The sequence below is a fragment of the Spermophilus citellus genome, assembly GCF_964194105.1.
Source record: "Spermophilus citellus genome assembly, chromosome: 2".
Taxonomy (NCBI): domain Eukaryota; kingdom Metazoa; phylum Chordata; class Mammalia; order Rodentia; family Sciuridae; genus Spermophilus; species Spermophilus citellus.
The window spans coordinates 246,984,638-247,000,970 of record NC_138183.1 but is presented as its reverse complement, the minus strand read 5'-3'; the positions used below and the strand labels follow the sequence as shown (position 1 = coordinate 247,000,970).

Below are 16,333 nucleotides of genomic sequence, written 5' to 3'. Positions count from 1 at the left end.
TGAATATTACTTTAGTTGCATCATAAGATACAAGGCCAACACACAAAAATCATTTGTATTTCTATATATCAGCAATGAACAAGCATAATTCAAAAATTAGAAAAACAAAACTATTTACAATAATGGCCAGAAAATAAATATTTAACAAAATATGTACAAGATAATGTATGCCAAAACTACAATGTGCTGATGACAGAAACTATAAAATGTGAATACATGGAGACATATCACATGCACGAATCACAAAACTCACTATTGTAAGTATGTGAATTTACCTCCAAACTCATCTATAATGAAATTCCAATGGAAACCCAAGCAGGACTTTTGTATAGATAGACCAATTCTAAAATATATGTAGAAAGGTAAAATTAATAGTAAAAACAAATTGGAAAGGAAAAAGAAATCTGGAGGGTTTAAATTATCAGATTTTGAGATTATTACAAAGTATGGCAATCTTGGCCATGTGGTTTTGGCAAAAGAAGAGACACAGATGAATGAAGAAAAAAAGTCCTATATATAGGCCCATATGAATGTGGCTAACTGATTCTTGACAGAGATACAGAGGACATTCAGTGGAGGAAGGACAGTCTTTTCAACAAACGGTGCTGAAACAACTAGACATCTGTCCACGTGCCCCAAATAAAAACAAAAAGCACGAACCTCACACTTTAAAAAGTTATCTCATGTCTAAATATAACATTTAGAATAAGAAAACATTCAGAAGGAAACATACAAAAGCTTTGGGACTTGACGCTAAACAAAGATTTCTTTTGGACAAGACACCAAAAAAGTATAACGCATAAAATGATAAGTAGACTTGCTGAATTTAAAATGTTTGCTCTGTAACTGGAAATAAATGAAAAGGCAAGCTGCAGAACGGCAGAAAATAGTACAGAGCATGTATCTGGCAGCAGATTTGTATTTACACCACGCAAGGATTCTTAAATTCAATGGTTAAACAACACAATTTAGGACTGAGTGAGACTTGAACAGATTCTTCACCAAAAATGATATACAGAAGGCAAATAGGCACTTGAAAAAATATTCACCCTTTTCAGCCTTGAGGAAATATTAAAACCATGAGACACCACTACACTCCTATTACAGTGGATAAAGAAATACGGACAACATCAAATGCTGATCAAGACACAACTGAAATTGCCTTTCTGTTGAATAAGTGCTTCTTGGACACGCTGTATCAATATGCTTATCACAGTGAAAATTTGATGTTACGATTTCAGACAAAGACACGCTCTCCAGTTTACTTAACGTAAGTTTCCAGTCGGGAGGACAGATGGAACGAATCTGCATGTCCACCATATTTGAATGAGCTGTAAAATGTTTCTCTTTGCATGGTTTATCATGTGTTCACCGTTTCTTTTCTTTTTAAAGCATTCTTCTATTTAGCCTTTATTTTGTCCTAAAGTAGGGGTCAGGAAGTTTTTCTGTACAGGTTCAGACAACAAAAATGGACAGCTTTATAAGCCACAAGGCTTCTGCTGCAAAACTTAATTCTACCCTCAAGTGAGTGCAGGTGGGGACGGACAGACCAACCAGCATTTTCAATCTGCATGTTCCAATAAAACTAAAAGTTGACTGTGGCTTGATCTGGCCCATGGGCCATAGTTTACCAACCTCGACTCTAGGGACTTAGAGCAGCAGGACACCTAGTAGCCAGGACCAGGGCCACTCTTGATTGGCACCAACCATTTAATTAGCAGCTGTCTGGTTTCAATGTTGGGGCACTCTCCCACTGCCCTGGTCCCAAGGTGGTCTCAAAGGACCTCCTTTTTTTCTAATCAGAGCTCATGCACTTGAACTCTTTCAAGTCCTTTCACCACCCATGCAGCAAGGGTGGAGCCTGAGGAGTAGCTAGGCTGAGGGACTAAGTGGCAGGGCTGTGTCAAGGCTCAAGTCTTTCCAAAAGAATGAAATTCCTTTACTAACAGCAAGCATCTTCACTGCCCCATCACGAAGTCATTAAAGTGTCTCCCCGGGTATCGGATTCAGCCCTCAAGTCAGTACCTCTGGGGCGGGATCCCCCCACCAGTGACCACGGAGCACACCCAGGTGAAGGAGCAGTGCCTTGCTTCTCCAGACTCTCTGGTGGCCAGAGACACACGCCTGCAGGACCAGGATCCGGGGCATGATGCCGCAGAGCCTGGTCTTCACGACATCCACAGAAGGCTGGAAAGAATGCACTTTATTAATCCACCTCTAAAACTCTACAGACTAAAATTCTGCTGAATTGTAATAATCTATTTACACAGTGCTGCCTGCAGGCTGGTTGGGGCTGGGCCTGCTTCCTCCCCAGCCATCCACCAAGCCCATGGCCCCTGCAGGCCTGGGGCCACCTTCCATCTGCAGCACAAACACCCGCACACCTAGGAGGCTCACAGCCACCTGACCAAGCCCTCAGCACTGACAGACCAAGCAGGAGGATGTCAGCCAACACAGAGACAGACAGATGGGCGCAGAGACAGCAGAGAGGCCATGGGCCTGCTTCAGTACTTCTTCAGATTGTGGACCAGGATGCCAGGGGTTCTGGTGCCCTGCAGGGGCGGCGAGTTCCAGACAGCCGAGCTGGTGCGCTTGTGGTAGCGGGGCTTGCTCTTCTTGAAGATGTCCTCCAAGTCCAGCGGGAGAATGGGTCCAAAAAGCTCCTCAGTGTTCGGTGGGTTAAAGTATTGAGGGATGAAAGTCTGTGAGAGCTGGGCGCCTACGTGGAATGCAGAGGCCTGGTCAATGTCTTAGGCGCTCCATGAGGTCCCTGTCCCTTGCCCTACACACAGCCCTGCCACTCTCGCCACCCTAGCATGCCCTGCCCCTGCTCCTCTTGCAGAGCCTTCAGGCTCACCCGCCACCCACACCAGCTCTTGTTCGTCTGCAGTCCTCTGGCAGCTGAACCAAAGTTCCCCAAGAGCGGACAGAAGCAGGTGCTTTATTTTCCCCGTTGTGTAGATGGAAGACTTGCCCCAGGGAACAGAGCCCGTGGCTAGTGGAGCCGGGCGTGAAGACAGGTCTCGCCCAGAGACCAAGCACCAAGCGAGCCTCCTCGCCTCAGAGCACAGGCTGACAGGGGACAGAGCTGAGGCCGTGAGAGGGCACAGCCCTGCCAGCAAAGCTGAGGAAGATCCTGAGGGATCAGAGGTGGGAACGTGCACCCAGCACTTGCCGGGCATTGGGTGCCACTCCACACTCATTGTATTCCCAAAAAATCTCCTCAGCCAGGTTTTACTGTTAACCCAGCTAACAGATAAGTAAACTATCTAAGGTCAACTAAGCTTAGGTGGCTTCTCTGCTGGCACTGGCCCCTGCTCACTGCAGCCTCTTGGGTGACTTGACACTTCTAGTTCGACCAAGATTCCGGCTATCGAGTGGGGTTCAAAGGAAGTGAAATTGACAAAAGCAAGCTGTCTTCTGTAGAGCGCTGACCCCCTGTGGGATTCCTGGCTGGGACCGGTCTGGCCCTCTGGAGGTCTGCATCCTGCCCCGACCCCCAGCACACACCCTGCAAACCACTACTGATGGCACCAGGCCCTGCTCCACGCCAGCAGGCCTTGCACCCAGCCCAGGGCAGCAGTCTCACTCACCCGCACACGCTGTTTAGATGCTGGGGCCTGTAAATTCCAGGTCAAATCCTGATCAAGTGTCCCGTGGCCCTCCTCCAGGTCTTTCCTGCCATTCCCAATGGCTTGAAGCCCCTGGCTCCAGCTCTTGGCACTCTGCCTAAACCCTACTACCATCCTCAGCCCGACAGGTTGCTTATGTGGGTCTAAGCCTCATTGGCCCTCCTGAGTGGGGCTCTAAGAGGAGCTTGAGTCCATCAGAGCGCCTGGTAGCATGCCTTGCCTGGGCTGGCTACAATGTACTCACTAAGAAAACAGGCACCCACCACCCTAGGCTGGTCCTCAGATGAGCCCACAGGCCCAATGCAGGCTTCTTAGGCCAATTTCTCAAGCTGCCAACCCCAGCACAATAGCCTGCCCCCTGCAACAGTCTACCTGCCACTTCCAGGGCCTGAGAAAGTGAGGAGAGGCAAAGGCCTGAGTCTCCTGGGCACTCTAGGCCCTGCTTACCTTGGGCCCAGCGGGGAATAGGCTTCCGGGGGTTGGCCTCGTCATCAGTAGAGTCATCACTATTCAGGTCCATCCCATAATCCTCTGTAATGATTAGTTTGGGGTAGGTCCTGGGCCCTTGTGGAGTCATTTGATATGAGGTACAAACTGGAGACTGGGGGAAGAAAAAAAAAAAATCAATATGGCCATCACCTCCCTTCCCCTACCTTCCTACATCCCACCACTGGGGGACGCTGGGCTCCAGCCACCTTCCCTCACCTCACAGGAAAAAACAAAAGGTTTAGGGTCACATTTTAATCTTAAAAAGTCACAGAATACATACTGCTCTGCATATTCGTTTTCCACACAAATATTTTTCCAGGTCAGTGTGTCCAGATTCATCTCTCAGATCCATGATCTTCAACTTAACCCTCCGACACAGATGGACAGACCCAACTTCCAGTTTTCAACATCTTAACTTTGCTGCAGTGAAAACCCTTCCTTCACACTGTTTTGTTTGGTATCATCACTGAACTGAAAATAGCTGAAATGCTCAGCAGGAGCTGGCTAAATTCTAGTATAAAGAATGGGGACACAGACATCAAAAATAAGAAATGCACAGGGGGCAGAGCTAGGGAGAGAGATTGGCCAGAATACATTGTTATATTGTGTGCCTGCACCAACAGGTAACAACAAATCCCATCATCACCTACAACAATAATATACCAAGGGAAGAAAATGTGGAAAAAAAATTAAGAAATGCACATGTGTTGATATCTCACTTCAGTTAGAAGGGCGAACATCAAGAATAAAACAAAAATAAATGTTCAAAAGGGTGTGAGGAAAAATGAACATTTTTACACTGTTGATGGGATTATGTATCAGTACGGCCACTATGGAAATCAGTATGGCAGTTCCTCAAAAGACAGGAATGAAACCACCATATGACCCAGCTATGCCACTGCTCAGTATCTACCCAAAAGAACCAAGCCAGCGCACTATAGCCACACAGACACGCCCATATTCATAGCAGCACAATTCACAATAGCCAAATCACGGAACCAGCCTATTTTTTTTTAAAGAGAGAGAGAGAATTTTTTTTTTTAATATTTATTTTTTAGTTTTTGGTGGATACAACATCTTTATTTTATTTTTATGTGATGCTGAGGATCGAACCCAGTGCCCCGTGCATGCCAGGCGAGCATGCTACGGCTTGAGCCACATCCCCAGCCCCTGGAACTAGCCTTGATGTTTACCGATAGAAAAAAAGGTATATGTACACAATGGAGTTTTATTCAGCCGTAAAGAAGAACAAAATTATGTCATTTGCAGGAAAATGGATGGAACTTGAGATGATGTTTAATGAAATAAGCCAGATTCAGAAACTCAAGGGAAATATGATTGTCTCTCATGTGCAGAAATTAGAGAGGAAAAAAGAAAAAAAGGGTGGTGGGAGGGGGAGGATCTCATAAAAATAGAAGGGAAACCAGAAGAACAGAGGAAGGGTATCAGAGAAGAAAGGAGGGGGAGGGAAAGGGGAGGTAACAGGGAATGAGACTGATCAAATTACACTGGGTGCATGTACAAATACATCACAATGAATTCCACTATTCGTATAATTATAATGCACCAGTTTAAAAAAATGGGGAAAAATAGAAATGCACGTGTTGAAATGTCTATAATATATACTAAATGAAAAAAGAAAAATCAAACTTCCAAATAGTATATGGTCATACTCATTTAAAAATGTACAAGTGTATGTGTATGGAAAAGTACGTCCATGTGTTTGTGTGCATGACCTGGTTACATATGTAAAACTCTAAAGATATATATTGAGTTTAGTAGTTTCCCAAGGGCCCTTTTTTAAACTTTATACTTTTATTTATTAAAACTTTTTTTTTAGTAACAAATTCTACTTTTAGAATATAAAAATAATATACCTTTCAAAAACAGTAGATACAACAAGGAGGTGGACCATCCTCCTTAGGGTCCTAACTTATAAAGCCCCTGTCTGGACACAGAACAAGAGCAGGCCCCTGGCCACCCTGGGCACTGGCCTCACCTGCACATCTATGGTCACATTCAGGCCCTTGCTGGCTCCAGTCGCCTTCTTGGCTTTGCGCTCCTGCTCCTCCTGCAGCTGCTGCTCAGCCAGGCGCTGCTGCTCCTCCTGCAACCCAGCCAACAAGAGGGTGTTGTGTATGGGCCCCACTGCCACCCCAGGCAGCACAGCAGGCCAGGCAGGCCCTGCGCCAGAGATTGAAATCAGGCTACCATCTCCCCAGCCACAGCCCAGCAGGCCCAAAGAAGCCCACCCATGACTTCCCCCTACCTTCTTCTTCTCCTCCAGTTCCCTCTGCAGTCGCTCCTTCTGTAGCCGCAGGGCCTTCTCCCTCTCCTGCAGCTCCCTGAGTACCAAGCAAGAGCCTGTCAGGGCAGGAAGTAGAGCCCTGGCCCTGTTCCCACCCTGCTAGAGAAACCAGGCCAGTGGGTATGCCTTAGAGGATGGGATGGCAAAATGGGATACCAACTCAGAGCCACAGCTGCACTTTTGCCCCAAAGGCAGGGTGTCTGCACCCTGAAGGGCCCTGCCTTGGCGATCACTAGCATGCAGTTCCCACTCCACCACACAACTCAGGTCTCAGCCTCACTCTTCTCTTATGCGATGGGACTGTAACACCTTTCTTCTAGCATTGTCACAGAGTCAAATGAAACTTTCTGTGCTACCTGCAATCATTCTAACCCACAGGGCAGACACCAGCTCAACCCACGAAGCAGAGGAGGAGCTGTGATGGGTCTGGCATCCCCTCTACAACAAACTAGCTCATGACCTTGAACAAGTCACATAACCTTTCTGAACCAGTTACTTCCTCTGTGAAGTGGAGTTGATGGTTCCTAAGCCACAGTGAGCTTCAAGTGAGAACGCAAGAAGCGTGGGTAAAACACAGCTTGGTACCCACCACGGCTACCATTATAATTATCCTGTCACCCCTCGTAGGGTGACAATACCACCTTGCACTATCCAATTCTAAAAGCACATTAGCTGCCACCCCTTTCTCCTGTCTTGGACTTCTACCTCCGACTCTGTCCATAGGACTTGGGACAACTTTATGTCAATCAATAAGCACCAGAAGACAGCACTACCACAGTCCAGCCCTTTGGCTGTGACTCCTCACTTCTCCGTTAAGCCTGTATCCACCACAAAGATGGCGTTTCCCAGGAGATGGGGCAGGAAAGAGGACAGCTGCTGGGCTACACACACACGTGGGCACAGTCCTCTTACATCTCCTGGCCAACAGTGAGTGTGGCTTTTGTCCCTGACATCCCCAGAACCCCAGCGACCAGGCACAGGTGGGCCTCAGGTAACTACTTGGAAAACTAACTGCGGAATCCTATCCTGCCTCACAGAGACCACTCCTCGGCACAGCCAGCAGGTCCTAGGGTTCATGGAATCCAGAGTCCCCAAGGTAGGGAGCTGGGGTGGAGGCACCCTGGGTCATCCTCATCTTCATGGGGTGTACATCTGGTGGGGGCAGGGCCCAGAGTGCTGAAGGCCCCATGCTGCATCACAAAGATCCCTCTGGCCCAAGATGCCAGTTTTGTTAACAGAAAAAAAAAACCTGTGGGCTTCCGGTAGTCCCAGCCCACAGCAGCCCTGCTGGGAAGTGCTAGCCTGCCTGTCACTGAGGAAAAGACACCAAAAAGGCAGCACCACTGCCTGCAGGCAGAACAGAGCCGGAGCCAGGCCACCCCTCCCATGGCTCCTGCGTCTGCTGTAGATAAAGTGCACCCTACTCGGAGGCCAGCAGCCATGGGCACCCGGCTCTGAAGGTAAGGAAAGAGCCTGCCAACCCAAGAGAAGCCGGGAGCCACACTGGTGACAACGCACCGTCTCATTCCCACGCACGGGAAGGCAGGCTGTGAGCAGGGCCTCACCTCTCGGCCTGGAGCCGCTCCTGCTCCCTCTTGCGCTCCTGCTCCCTCTTGCGCTCCTCTGCCAGCCGCCGCTCCTGCTCGCGTTGCTCTGCCAGCCGCCTGGCCTCGGCCTTGTGCAACCGCTCCTGCTCCTCCTCCTTCTTCTTCTGCAGCTGCTCTTGATGGCGCCGCTCCTCCTCTTCCTGAGACAGCCGTGCAGAGGCGGGTAAGGGCACTCTCGCCAGCCAGGGCTCCCAGGGAGGGAGAGGCTGGCCGAAGGGGTGAGGGGCTGTGCCAACCCAGGGTCCTCTGGCACAGGCAACGACAGGGGCTAAGCCGCCAGGTGGGCTGCCAGGTGAAGCTCTGTGAGCGCCACTATGGCCAGGCTGAAAAGGCATCTGGTGACACCAACAGAGGCAGATTCAACAAGCAAGGGCAGAGGCTGGAGCTAGGCCCACCAGCTGTGTAACACTCAGTAAGTCACTTAACAACGCTGGCCATGGCTTCCTCATCCATAAAATGGGAACAAGAATAGTACCTGACGCCCCAGGGAGTTGTGAGTTCACCCACATGACACTTAGGACAGTGCCCCGCACAGAACTCCCTAATGACAGATTCCACTCCCTACAGGAGTGAGACACAGTTCCCAGGGAGAGGCAGGCCCCTCCTGTTCAGAGGAAGGGTGGCTCTAAGGGCAATCATGTGGAAGACTTTTAGCACATGCCAGACACCGCCTGACGACCTCACATCAGGTGACACTTTTAACCTTCACAATAACACTATCCAGAAGATACTTCTCCCACTGCAAGTAACAGAAGCAGAGAGGTCAGGTAACCTGCCCAAGGTCACACAGCTAACAAATGGCAGAGCTGTGTCAGAAGTCTGACTCCAAATGCATGCACCTCACCCTCAAAATGCCCTCTTCCTCAGAGATAGGGGGCAGGTTAGAGTCACCATCCCCACCCCAAAGGTACTTGCTGTTCCTCCTCCTGGGCTCACAGCAACAAGATCCACCAGAATCAACCCCAATAGAAGGTGTGCCTAGCAGGTCCTCGGGCACCAAGGCAGTGACCTTCTTGCCCACCCCCTTCCCTGCAGCCCTCCTGCATCGCACCTGCTGGAGCCACTTGAGCCTGCGAGCTTCCTCCTCCTGCTTCCTACGTGCCTCCACTTCCTCCATCTTCCTGGCCGCTGCCTTTTTCTTGGCCTTCTCCTCTGCCAGCCGCTCCTCCTTGGCCTGCAGAGCCCACCCACACGTGCCCATTGGTGGAGGCCCTCACACAGCTCCACAGAGTAGGGCCCAGAACTCTGCATGATGGGTACCGGTGCCACTAAAAACCGTGACTGCTCCCCACAGCCTAGAGAAAGGGCAACGGCCGCCATCCAGCGGGTCAGTTCTGCCCACTCGCAAAAGGCTGCTGGGAAAACCCAGAGCCCAGAATTTCAGCCCTTGGCTTGGTTCAGAATGGCCTTCAGGGCCCAGACAGGATAGCGTTAAACCCACAGCTTCCCAAGAGGCCCAGCCCCACCCTCAGCCTGCCAGGTCTGAGTGCTCAGGCCCCACCAGGGCGAGCCCACCCCGCATGGCAGCCCCAGCCCAGGCTCTCACCTTCTCGGTCTTCTCATCGATCTGAGCAAACTTCTGCTCTATCTGCTTCTTCTTCTCCTCCTTCATCTGCTCCACGCGCTCTCGGGCCTGCATCACCTTGCGGAGGCGCTCCTCACGCTTCCTATGGGCACAGAGAGTCTTACGAGACCCGGGAGGGCTGGGGCTGGGAAGGGAAGGGTCAGGGGCCAGGCCACTTACAGCTTCACCTCCTCCAGCCGCCGCCGCTTGTCCTCCTCCACCTTCTGCCTGCGCAGCTGCTCAGCCTCCTCCTTCCGCCGCAGGTTCTCCAGGCGTTGGCGCTCCTTCTCCTGGGGGTGAGAGGGGCTGGGACATGAGCAAGGACAAACCCCACTCCAAAGGCTGCCCAGCCTAAGCCAGGTGGACAGCAGCAGAGAATGTTCCTTAGAGGCAGAGGTGCCCCTAGCATGCCCTCCATGCTCACCCAGGCTGGGCAGGGGCTTCGGTCTCTGCTCCCAGGAGGATCCAAACACCTCCAAGGGCCGGAGTCACAAAGCACCCTCAGCTGTGCCCTGCCAAGTTATGGGCAGCACAAAAATCAGGCTCAAAATTGAAATGTGTGTGCTGATTCTATAAATAATGCATTTGAAAAAGGGAATGGAGGCTGGGATTGGAAAGTGACAAGAAGACAGCTTTGACAGCTCTGGCTGCTGTTCTGCATAAGGGGCCAGCACATACACAAGCACTGTCACCATCATGCTTTATAACGTACGCTATTTGTGAATACTTTATTCTTTTGTGTACATCAACTATTTCAGAAGTGTTGAAAACAATAAAGTATTGTCAAGTGCTAACAAAGGTTACTATGGTGACAGATTAAATATGATATTTCTTAATTTTCCGAATTCCCATGATAGAATTTTTTAAAACAAGTTTTTAAAAGTAGTAGTAGTTGTATAGCAGATTGATGCTATCACCCCATCTGGGCAGACCCAAAAAGCCACAGGAGGGCACGGTTAGGGCGTGGACAGTCAACAGGAGCCCCACGCCCTCCCTGGCCAAGGGCAAGTCTGCTGTTTTCCCCCTAAATGGTCTGGGGCTGAAAATAGAGGCTGAGGCCAAGACCATAGCCCTGCACACACCACCCTCAACTGGCTTCCCACTCCCTCTTTGGACTCAGCTTCCAATAGCCAGCCACCCCGCTCCCCCTCCAACTGGTTACTATCAGTTTCTCCCTGGCTCCTGGCCAACTGACCCTGACAAGAAGAGCACTCCCACCCAGAAATCTAGCAGGGACGTGGCACGATCCTCCTGAAGCTCTGGTTAAGGGCTAGAGCAGAGTAGGCACGCACCACCTATTCTTCCCACCTATGACGGTCACAAAACCTGGCAGAACGCAGAGAACAGCTACTTGAAGCCTCTGAAGAATAAAGCGGCAGGCAGATCTGGAAACAAGACCAGACTCTGAAGCACCAGCAATAAGTTCTCCTTTACCTCTCCTGCCCAGCCCAGCCTGAACTCAATGCAACCTGAAACCCCAAAGGGTCAGGATCAGCTGGGTGCAGAAGGAGAACTCCAAGAAAAGCCCCCTAGATCTGACTCAGGGAGCAGAAAGAGAAAGTCTAACAGAGACAGTACACAAATCTTTTCTGTCATGGTAACCAGGGGCTGCAGCAGTTGCTGCAGACTCCAGACTATGGAACTATGTTCCTGAAAGTCTAAGCTCAACCTTGTTTATTACTCTTTGCTTCTTGGTCTTTCTGCCAGGTGGCCCTAGGTGCAGTTATAGAAGCACAAGGCAGAGCCAGGTAACCAAAGTCCTAACTCCCTGGATGGAAAAGGAGAGTTCCAGAGAACTGGAAAGTACTGAAGGAATCAGGAAAGGGATTCCATGGATTATTTATGAGTTCCTAGGCTCTGTTCCAGGCTGCAGATGCAAGCATCTGACTCTAATTATCACACCCAAAACTAAGATAAAACAGATCACCTTCAAGCCCCTTCAGACTGGCACACACTCCGCTAGACCCATACAGCAAAGGCTTGAAAACATGAACTGACTTTGGATGCACATGCCACAGAAGACAGATGGGAACCTGCAGCCTGAAAACGAATCAAGTCGCTTGCTGCTAAATTGCAGAGTTGGTAAAAATATCAACACTCTCCATAAGATTTAAACAAGACCCAGAGCCTCAAGCCTAATAAGAAGAACATTGAGGAGACAATCCAAAAATCACTCAACATGCAGAGAAACAGGAAAATCTCAACTGACATGGGAAAAAACAATTAACAGACTCCAAGGTGGCATGGTTGTTGGAATTTATCTGAAAAAGACTTTAGAATGGGTATGTCAAAAATGCTCTGATAAGTCATCACAAATATTTTCCCGAAAACTAGACAAACAGAAAAATCCCAGCAAAGAAACATGAGATATAAAAGAAACAAGTGGAAATTTTAGAACTAAAAATGCAATAACTGAAACTTTAAAATTCAATGGATAAGTTCAACAGCAGAAAAGACAGGACAAATATAGCAAAACTGAATATAAATCAATAAACATTAATCAAATTGAACAGAAAAAGTTATTGAAGAAAAATTAACCAAACTCACTGTTTTAAGACAAAATCACAAGGCCTGCAGGCGCAGTGGCACACGCCTGTAATCCCAGCAGCTCAGGAGGCTGAGGCAGGAGGACTACAGGTTCAAAGACAGACTCAGCAACTTAGTAAGGCCCTGAGTAACTTAATAAGACTCTATCTCAAAATAAAATTAAATAAATAAGTAGGGGATGGGGCTCAGTGGTTAAGTGCCCCTGGGTTCTATCCCTGGTATCAAAAAAACAACAACAACAACAAAAAAACAACAACAACAACAAAAAAAAACAAAACAGGTCTTCATGTGATTTATTAGTATCTTATAATCTCACAAGGAGAGGAAGGTGATGTTGGGTGCAGAGCAGGCTGAACAGATGTTGGCTGCAAGATAGCCCACGCACTCAAACCCCCCTCTATCTGGTCCTTTATCACCTGTTTGCCTCAAGTCTGAACATTCAACCCTGCTTAAGGCTGAGCACTGAACCCCCCTTGGGCCAACAAGGCAGCTTGCAGACCCAGAGGCCCCATTAGATCTGGGCTATAAAAACTCCCTCCTGCCAGGCCCCTCTCTCCCTTGCTCTCTCTCTCTTTCCTTCCTTCTTTTCTCTTTGTTGCACTGCTGCAATAAAGATCTTTTGGTCACTCCGAGTGTTGTGGTCACTTTCCTTTCATTGGTGCCGAAACCCGGGAGAGGGTTAAAACCCACTTTTGGGTCCCTCTTCCCTCGGAAGTGCCACTCACCGGATGGCCTGAACCCAGGCCTGAACCCATTTTCTCGACTGCCAGAACTGCATCCACCACCGACCTTCGATTGGTGAGTTTCCCCTTCCTGGAGTCCTAAACCCAAAGGTGGTGTCAGGAAGATTTGACCATTGATTGTCTGGCAAACCTCTTTGCCCACCTGCGGGGAGGAAAACACCCCACCACAGCCTTCAAGGCCACGGTGGCCCTCAGGGACTCCTTCCTAGGGCAGAATAGACTCCTGGGTTCAAAATTATTCCCTTCCCTAACCAGCTGGTAATTTCCCAGCATAGGCTTTGTAGGTCTCCCTCGAAGGATTGTGTAACCTCCAGGAACACATAACAGAGAACTGAACATCACACCCCACCCAGACCTTCACGGCCTCGGTGGCTCTCCTAAAGTCCTAGTCCTCACCTTCAAGACTCAGCCGCCAGAGAGACGCTTACCCTCCCCTTCCTCTCTCTTCCCCTGTCTCTCTCTTTCCCTCTTTCCGGCCCTGCGAGTCTCCGGCCTCTCCAGGAGGGGTCCCGAAAAGAAAAGCCTTGGCCAAGGTCTCCCACTGCTCCGGCTCCGTCCAGGACGAGAGCTTCGACTGTCAGGATTCGGTGACGACCAATCTCTGCAGCTCGAACCTGCCACTAAGGCACTCCTGATTTTTGGCTCTAGCGGGGACGCCCCTTTTGCCAATAAATCAGTTTCCTCCTTCTCTCTTATACTACGGTTGCGTCTCCTTCCTTCTCCTCTATACCAAGTTTGCATCCTCTTCCCTCCTCCTTATACTACTTTGCGACATGGGTAATGTGTCCTCTCTGCCGGTCGACTCTCCCCCACAATGCCTCTTGGATAACCTCAAAACTCTCTCCTTGACACCAGACATCAAACCCCCCAAATTGATCAGTTATAGCACCCAGGCCTGGCCCACTTATCCCTTAGACAACCAAAGCAGATGGAGCCCTTTTGGGTCCCTGGATCCCTCCATTCTAAGGGATCTCTCCAATTACTGTGAGCATTCGAAAAATGGGTAAAAAGCTGCTACATCAAAGCTTTCTTCTTGCTTGTGCTCTCTGCACCTCTTGCAGACCTCTGCAAATTTTTCTAGCTTGCAAACCAACACCCACAACCACTGATCCCCAATCTTCTCCTCCTCCGGACTCATCCACTACTTTTGACCCTGCTGATGAATTTCCACCCTACTGCCCGGCTCAAATAGGTCCTCACCCTCAACCTTCTGCCCTAGCCCCTCCACTGTCTCCCCCACCTGAACAACCTGACTTCTCCTCTCCACTCACTAGATCAAAAACTAAACAACCGCCTTTCCTCAAACCATTGCCTCTTTTTTGAGGAAACAGGTACTGAAGGAATCCCTTCACCCACTCACTCCTCTCTTCTTCTGTCAGTGCCCACTCCAGGTCCCACCAGGTCCTCTTACCAGCTAACCCAAAGCTCAAACCGGCTGAGGAGAGCCCTTGGACCCCTATCAGAGATCTGGTAAAAATGGCCTTTAAAGTTGCTTTGTCATCACTGAAAACAGGTTACTAAGAATTGTCCCTTACAGGCTTTTTGGGATATTCACTCCCATCCTCCCCTCTGCTCTACCTGTTCTACTACTCAAGTTTTCCTTGCTAGGGAAAATCCTATTCTTTTACATCACTCCTTCCTCATTCTCAGATCCTCCGGAGTTGCTCTCAGCCCCGCCTTCCCGTCTTCCCCCTCCCTACCCAGGCCCACAGAAAAGGCTTAACTGACCTTCTCCAGAAATCTTCACCATGGCTGATTTTAGGACTTTCAGCAAAAGAATCTCTACAAAAAAAGTTGAATGTAGATAAACTTCCTATTTTCATGTTGCCCTGTTTTACTTGGTCACTGGAAAAATCAGCACTCAAAAAGCTAGATACCTCCTTACTAGTTTTTCCACAAAATATGTGAACAAGGCCTCTGGCCTTGAGCTGGGGCTTCACAGAGAAGGCTACATGTCTAAGATAAGGAAGTTGCCAACTGGGCTCCATGATAACAGCTGGCAGGGATGGGGAGGGTGGAGGGAAGAGGAGAGAAAGGGAAGAAAAAGCTCTCCCCCTCCCAAGTGTCCTTGAAGGGTTAACTTGCCCAGAACAGAGGGGAAAAAAAACTGCTTTTTGTGAACTTCTGCAGACTGTGAACTTCTGAGCCCCTTCCCTTACATGTTGGGTACAAAATTCTGAAACAACCTAAACTTGGGGTTCAGGGGATTAATTGATTACAACAGAAGCAGTGCCCTCTGAATCTGGCTGCAACCAAATAAGACTGTTTCCCTAACTTCGGTGCTATCTTAGGTGCCTCGCCTTGTCTGTCCCTACAATTCTATATACCTAAACATCGTTCATGTTTTCATGAAATGGTCAACAGATGTGATTAATTATGTGTTGCAAATAACAAAATATCTCTTGTTAAAATGGAAAAAATTGCCTAAATTCAGAAATTTACAAGGATTGTTTCAAAGTGTGAAAAAAAAAGTGTTAACAGATAGGAAAGAGAAATTAGAAGGTTCTAGGTATGGATTTAATAGAAGGAAAATGTGTTTCTGGATAAGAGAGTCTATTAAGTAAATAAGAGAGTTTAAGTAAGTGCTAAAGAAGGTCTGTGTATACAACTATGGTTAAACAACAACTGTTATTTTGCAATATTGTAATATGTTATTTCTTTAAAAGCTAAACTTGATTAATATAAAAACATCAGTAATAATTGTGGTACTATTACTCTTCTCTGTATATTAAATGTGTTCATATTTTCCAGGTATATAAGTCATTAAGATAGAAGTTTTAAAAAACTATATCAAGCTGGTGTTCTCCAAAAGGTTGCATGGTTATTTTAGGCTTATAAAAATAACATATTGGAGATTTATTTATATCATTTAATGTTCTATAACTGGACCTGTTATCAATAAGATTAATATAAAGTTCTATACACTGGGTACAATTTAAATGTAATATACTGTATTACCTAGTATTCATGTGACATCAAGCAACAATAAATGTAAACTTTATAAAACAATATTTAAAAAAAAAAAAAAAGATCAGCTTCAATACTAGAACACTTTACCTAAGATTTATAAAGAGCCCTGGCTTACTTGAGATAAGGCTATGCCTCCCATCTTACTACATCTCAGAATGACTCCAAAGTAGGCCAGACTTCAGCTAAAGCCCAATACTCTTAATTTAGGGTGAAACTGACTTTGCTGGATGTTTATGATCAAGACTTAAACTAAAATGGCCAAGAAAACCAATATTTGGCTCTTGCCCTCTGAGTCAGTCTGAATCCAGGGAACAGGGGACTTCTCTAAAGAGCTCTGCAACTCTGGGCCACATAACCTCCTGATCAGGGAGATTATTGAGACCACTGGAGAGTGAAGGGCAATCAGTGCACTTGCTGTGAATAGGAGGGTCATTGGAGACAGGAGACATCCCTGATGCTTCCAAGGGAAGCCA

At 48.1% G+C, this 16,333-nt stretch overlaps 1 protein-coding gene across 5 annotated transcripts in view; it reads right to left on the bottom strand.

Moving 5' to 3' along the window:
• Positions 1 to 1,369: 1,369 nt before the first annotated feature.
• Positions 1,370 to 16,333, bottom strand: part of INCENP (inner centromere protein) — a 34,868-nt gene continuing 19,904 nt past the window's right edge. For 4 of the 5 annotated variants that reach the window (XM_081281303.1, XM_081281305.1, XM_081281304.1 and 1 more), the window contains 9 exons: positions 9,781 to 9,890; positions 9,583 to 9,703; positions 9,088 to 9,210; positions 7,995 to 8,176; positions 6,391 to 6,466; positions 6,121 to 6,228; positions 4,080 to 4,233; positions 2,512 to 2,719; positions 1,370 to 2,187 (listed from right to left, as the gene is read on the bottom strand). In XM_081281303.1, the coding sequence (XP_081137429.1) occupies positions 2,169 to 2,187; positions 2,512 to 2,719; positions 4,080 to 4,233; positions 6,121 to 6,228; positions 6,391 to 6,466; positions 7,995 to 8,176; positions 9,088 to 9,210; positions 9,583 to 9,703; positions 9,781 to 9,890 (1,101 nt within the window). In that variant the 3' untranslated portion in view covers positions 1,370 to 2,168. The remainder of the gene's footprint in view (positions 2,188 to 2,511; positions 2,720 to 4,079; positions 4,234 to 6,120; positions 6,229 to 6,390; positions 6,467 to 7,994; positions 8,177 to 9,087; positions 9,211 to 9,582; positions 9,704 to 9,780; positions 9,891 to 16,333) is intronic. The other variant, XM_081281306.1, reaches the window with a different exon arrangement.